The 6,775-nt window shown below is 35.5% G+C and overlaps 1 protein-coding gene across 1 annotated transcript in view; it reads left to right on the forward strand.

Moving 5' to 3' along the window:
• The window catches only part of LOC138349488 (tetraspanin-1-like), a 42,990-nt gene extending 37,338 nt beyond the window's left edge, over positions 1 to 5,652 (forward strand). The window contains exon 7 of the mRNA XM_069332873.1: positions 1,927 to 5,652. Coding sequence (XP_069188974.1) covers positions 1,927 to 1,945 — 19 coding nt within the window. The 3' untranslated portion in view covers positions 1,946 to 5,652. The remainder of the gene's footprint in view (positions 1 to 1,926) is intronic.
• Positions 5,653 to 6,775: the final 1,123 nt, after the last annotated feature.

The raw sequence follows: 6,775 nt of genomic DNA on the forward strand, positions 1-6,775 counted from the left end.
ATTTAGTTGCATGTCTTTGCACCTTTTCCAGTTGTGTGTGTGTAATTACCTAAGTGTAATTACCTAAGTGTAGTTACAGGATGAGAGCTACGCTCGTGGTGTCCCGTCTTCCCAGCACTCTTTGTCATATAACGCTTTGAAACTACTGACGATCTTGGCCTCCACCACCTTCTCACTTAACTTGTTCCAACCGTCTACCACTCTATTTGCGAAGGTGAATTTTCTTATATTTCTTCGGCATCTGTGTTTAGCTAGTTTAAATCTATGACCTCTTGTTCTTGAAATTCCAGGTCTCAGGAAGTCTTCCCTGTCGATTTTATCAATTCCTGTAACTATTTTGTATGTAGTGATCATATCACCTCTTTTTCTTCTGTCTTCTAGTTTTGGCATATTTAATGCTTCTAACCTCTCCTCGTAGCTCTTGCCCTTCAGTTCTGGGAGCCACTTAGTAGCATGTCTTTGCACCTTTTCCAGTTTGTTGATGTGCTTCTTAAGATATGGGCACCACACAACAGCTGCATATTCTAGCTTTGGCCTAACAAAAGTCATGAACAATTTCTTTAGTATATCGCCATCCATGTATTTAAATGCAATTCTGAAGTTAGAAAGCATAGCATAGGCTCCTTGCACAATATTCTTTATGTGGTCCTCAGGTGATAGTTTTCTATCTAGTATATAATTAGTATATCTAGTATACAGTGTGCGTGCGCGTGTGTGCGTGAGTGCGTGCACGCGTGTATTCGTGAGTGCGTGCGCAAGATAACTGTGCCAAATTTATTTACTTACTTGAGTGTAAAGAAGACTCGTCTTCTTGCCATTGAAGCATACACCCTGCCTCGTATATTGATTCCTGGTCTTGTAGTCCTTCAAGAGTATTGCAAGTTCAACCACCTGAAAAGGATTTTCAAGCATTTTTCAAACAACACTTAGAAGTACTATCCTTGAAAACAGTATTAAATGATTGTTGAGAACCACAGAAGTCTTCAGCCTTACACCAAAATGTATTACATAGATTTACATACAGTACATTATATACATTACTAGGATCATAATTGTAATCATTAGGAGCAGCCATCTTGGCATATTCAAGACAACTATATCTATAAGACAGCCAATAATCACTACTAAAACAAGACAAGAGAAACAAGACATGGCTACTGAAAGTCTTAATATATTGGGTGCAAGGTTCAAGAGCATGCTATGAGTTCATCTTTTGGGCAGTAGAGAAAAGGTTAGAAGAACATAAAAAGGTGAAAGAACTGGACAGCAAACCTTTGTTTATAAAAGGGTCATGAATCAAAATGCATTCTTTTCAAAGGAACATAATAGGTCTCAAATACCTTCAACTAAAGTAGTGATGAACTGCATTACAATACAGTACAGTACATATAATAGGCAAACCTGAGATGTGATAAGAGGTGGGACACAAACACTAGAGGAGTCACTCATAAACTTAAAGGGATCAAGAGCATGAGTTTTGAAGCTTATTCATGAACAATAATAGGATTGGTTTTGGCATGAGACCTGGATGCTACCAGCATATATATATACTTGCATGCTTTTAGCTAGTTGAAACCTTACCGACAGTTTCACCAAGTTATTTGACTGTGAGAAACAAACTTTAAACCATACAGTATAGAGTAATGCATAGTGAGAAGTCGTATTCAGTTTGACTTACTAATGGTATCTTTAGTCCACAGATCTTTACTGGACAGTGAAATACGAGTGTAATGGAGATTTACATGTTTCCCCTTGTACAGTACAAGAGACAAAAATTATTATAATAATATATACATATATATATTATACTGGTGTAATGTTTAATATACATATTTTAAATAGAATTTTTATATTTTAGAATTTTAGTATGTGTAGCATATTTACTAAACAGATACTGCTTGACTAATTCGGTTCCATTTTCTTCAGGGTTGCTACGGTAGACTGATGCAGTGGGTGGAAAACCACGTCAATGTGCTCATGGGGATTGGCATAGGTGTGGGCCTCTTTGAACTTCTCTCGGTGGCATTTGCCTTCTGTCTGTGTTCCTCTCTGGGTCACAAGATCAAGTGACGCCAGCAGCGGCATGATCACTAGTTCACCACTGACTAGGAACAAATGTGCTGCCGATGATCAATACAGTGACTGACCCATTATGTTAACAATTTTGGGAGGAACAAGAACACGATTATACTGTACATGCACTATGGAAATGGGATGAATGAACAAGACCATATCAGTGAAAAATTAAGTGTTCAACAATAATCCAAATAAATTTTTCCTATTGGTGTTATTGGAAGTATGGTATATTCAACAATTCTTTGGCATTGTCTTCAACTATTAAATTTATTTTTTGTTTTTACTTCAGAAAATAGGTTAAGAATTTGTAGGAAAGTGAAAAATTTTAAGATTTCTATTGTAAATGTTAAATATACATATATTACTTATATCTTCCTGTTGAGTTAAATCTATCAACCTTCCCAGAAATGTGACATATCGTCTAAACTTTCACACATACACACACACACACAAACACAGTACTAGGACTTGGATGCATGAACCAAATATTGGATTGTAACCGAGGTAGAGCACCGGGGAACTCTACCCTAACACTGCTCATTGCCCCAATTTAATTCTCTTGCTATCTGTTTTCTGTGTTCTCTACTGTTTAATAGATCTGTGTATCCTTCAGTTTTTTTTCTCAACATTTGCTTTATCACACTGTTTTTCTCACAGCCCACTTGGTCTTCCGATCATCATATTTCACCCAGTGTTTCTTCTTTTCCCATATTAATCTTCAGATTCTATTTCCTTTTGCTCATCAGCCATCATATTTAAACCACCAAATAAGACAGAACAATATTTATCTTCTAATCATTCCCATCATCCGAGTGGGAACTGGACCAAGAATAGTCACTCCTCTGGACCAGCATGTCATTTTCTTTCATACACATGTGATTCCCGAGGTTAAACTATATTATTACACTGTTAAATTTTGAGGCAAATTATATCCCATGTTGTTATATTGTATGCAAGTGGTCCATTAGTATTTTTTATGCAATATAAGGTCTAAGAGACTATTTTTAATGGACCTAGTTAATTTTTATATAGTAGGAGTAATCATATAATTTGCGAGGAACAGTGCACATATAAATATTAACAAATACCTTTCACTCTCTGCTCTATGTAAGAAAACATTGTCATTGATGTGCAACAACCATAAGATATTTTCTTTAAGGCTGCATTTACAGTTTATCTCAGTCAACTACCTCTTGTATGCCAATACTGTATATTTATGTGATTTTGTTATTCTTATATGATGAATGAAGCTCATGGCGACCATTTGTTAAAACTAGGCATTCAGGAGTATATTATATATATATATATATATATATATATATATATATATAATTATTATTCACATAATCTCTTATTTCTTCTTTTTTACATAAATGTATAAAGTTGATGTATTAATTGCTGTGTTGTCAGCAGTTGATTATTTGATAAGAACTTTATATTGCATGATCAAGCAATTAGGACAAATATTATTAAGGTACGTACCTAGTAAATTTGTTAAATATGAGAATGGTTTCCAAAGGTGGATTTTTTTCTGTTTTAGTCTGTTCTGGTATATATATATAGCAAAGTAGAACCCTATTTTTTTTTCCAGATAGCTTCAGATTTGTATGATTTACATAGTTGTGACAGATTTTTCTATGTGATAAAACACTTGTAGTATAGCTTGTAAAGTTCTTTAGTATGTAGCAATAATTTATATACAAAAGATTTGATAAAAAATGGATCTAAACAAGAGTAAGACGACAGACAATCTGTGATGTAGTCTTGCTGGGATGAAATATAGTTTGTCTCTAAAACAATGATATATCCAATAGTTTATTGTAGATTACTATAGCATGATGTCTTTTATTGATTACTTTGTAAAAATGCATGTTATGATCATTTTTTTCTGAGCACACACTCCATTTGAGTGTCAATCCAAAATGGTACAAACTTTTGTTTTTAATTACTGCAGTCAAGAGGTTTTAATACCATTTTGACCTTAAATATGTGAGCAGTTATTGTTATCTCCTGTCTATTCATTCATTCATTTATTTGGTGCCAACAACTTCGTATTTATGGTGCCATACAAATGATTTTTTTTTATGAGTCTGTCCTTCTCTGAAGCATATAACATTTCTTACCCCTAAAGTTTAATTTATTCCAGTCTCAACAGAGGTTTATTACATTTGACAAGTTTTGTTTAAATTCAATTTGTGTCAAGTCCGTTACAAATACATTTGTCTAAATATAATTAGTTTCAAGTGAATTACCCATATATTACAACTGTGTTAGGTTTCAGGGCTGCCACAAAATTATTAAGCCACAAAGTTATTAAAGGATGTGAAATGTCAGTGATAGTGAACATGTTTCTGTTAATGTATATTCCTGAGTGTTGACTACAGAATGGTGAGCACGTCAAATCATTTTATAGATGCATTATTATTGAAGGTTATAGGGTTCCCCCCCACCCCACAACACCTCAACAGTCCTCCCCCAAACACACTTTAGAAAACCACCTGCCTTCATGAGGCCAGTACTAGAGAGTGCCATGCCAACAAATCTCAGAACAAGAAAATTTGCTACAAGGTTGGTACCAGAAATATAGCTCAGTTGGGAGGAAAGACCAAGGAAACTGAACCTTAAATTACTGTACTGGAAAAAAAGATTAGAACAGGAGGGACCTGATCACAGATGAACAAGATAGTAAGAAAGAATGCATGGACAAGGATAAAATATTTACTACAGGCAGAAAAAAAAAACAAGGAGTATAGATAACTGCTGGAATAACCTAATGAGAGACATTAGGAAGCACACTTTCAAGGTTACGAATAGCAACCCTGGATCAGAGAAGTGTTAACGAAACTTAATTCAACCAAAGTTTTATTAATAGAATTGTCAAAGCACAAGAAGCTTGATAGTTCACATCAACTGACAGCTAAGAGGCAGGGCCCAAGAGTTGGAACTCATGCCCTTCAAGTAAAAAAAAAAAAAAAAAAAAAAAAAAACACAAATTTCCCTTTCATCCCAATCTTAATTTTTGTTTCATTCAAAAGACCTCTCTACTGTGCCTATCTGTTCTTTAACCCACACCCACTTCACATGGACACTTACCTGGTGTGTGCTCTATTGTCTTTCACCTTTGCTATATATCACTGAATAGACTGACATGAATAAACATAATTACCAAAGAAACGGATACAGATACAGTAACAAGATAAATGAAAACGAAGGTCACTTGCCTATGTTAATGTTGCTGTTGACCGTATGGAATATTTTTACTTGGAGACCCCACAAGGTGTATCGCATTGTGATTGTAGTGTCTGTCCGCACTACCTCTTGGAGGAGTTGTGGTCATATTGGCTCCACTGTGTCTTGAAGATGGTGTCACAGTGACTGTACTGCCTCCTGAACGTGTTGTGGATCTACCGAACAGAGAAGATGACTTTACATGTGCAACATAAACATTTTAAATGTGATGTAATCAGTTGACATGCATTGTTTGTCATATACTTTGATAAAAACAAATCTTTAAACAGTTGATTAAATGTACTAGTGTATTCAGATATCTTTCATAATAAAATTCTGTTAATATTATGGCCTCCAGTATAATTAGCCTTTATTAATACTGTATATATATAATTGTATAATGATCAGTCAATGTGGTTGATCAAGCTATAAACCTTGTACATCCTCAAAGAAAGTAGAAAGTCTAAGTAGATGGGCAGCAGGAATAAAATGTGGTATATGGGCTGAGTTTCTGATTTTAAATATACTGTATAATTATTGTTTTATTGCACAAAAAAATCATATTAATGTAATGTATCAATGAGAAAACAAAAGGAACTACAGTATGAGGATTTGAATCTGCACTCTGGGTACTCCCAGAGTGCAGATTCTGGGAATCAATTCTGTTAGTGGTCAGCCACAAATGGACTTCTTCTTAGTTCAGTATACACTGTGTCATTTAAAATAAGTAAGTTGGCATGGGAGAAAATAATTCATAACAATTCAATGTGTCGGGGGACAGGTAACCAGTATGTGTCCATACATGTTAGGCTTATATCAAGGCTCCCCCCACCACCTGCAAGGTCAAATTACTAACCCCGCCCAAGATTCAACCCCATAACAAGCTGACTAACTCTTGAGTATCTACTTACTGCTAGGTGAACAGAGCATTAGAAAATAGGAAATGTGGCCTACCATTTCTGTCCCACCTGGGATTTGAACCCGGAAATTCTCGATTGCAAGTCCAGAATGAACCCAACTGTACTACCGAGATCTTCAAATGAAGGTTATGTAATTATCAAATAGAACTGACTTTAAGTTTTGAGTGACATTTGTAAGATCATTGACATAAAAGAGAGATAGTTGTGGACCAAGTATACTACTCTGAGGAATGCCAATGTTAATTTGCAGAGTTGAAGAAGCAACTTCATTCACAGAAACATACTAGTGCCTGTCACTGAGGTAAGATTGAAGGGAGTGAACTCGGACTCCATAGTGTTGAAGGTTGAGGAGGAGGTTGTGGTGGTTATTGATAATAATGTGGCTGTATTTACAGAATGAGAGCTACCCCCCCCCCCCCCCCTGATGTCCTCTTTTCCCAGTACTCTGTCATATGATGCTTTGAAAGTGATGTTTCATTTTCCCCTTTCTACTCACCTGTTCTCTTTCATCCTCCCCATGCTTCTCACCTGTCCCTCTCACTCTGTTCCTG

Source organism: Procambarus clarkii, chromosome 28, assembly GCF_040958095.1.
Source record: "Procambarus clarkii isolate CNS0578487 chromosome 28, FALCON_Pclarkii_2.0, whole genome shotgun sequence".
NCBI classification, from domain to species: domain Eukaryota; kingdom Metazoa; phylum Arthropoda; class Malacostraca; order Decapoda; family Cambaridae; genus Procambarus; species Procambarus clarkii.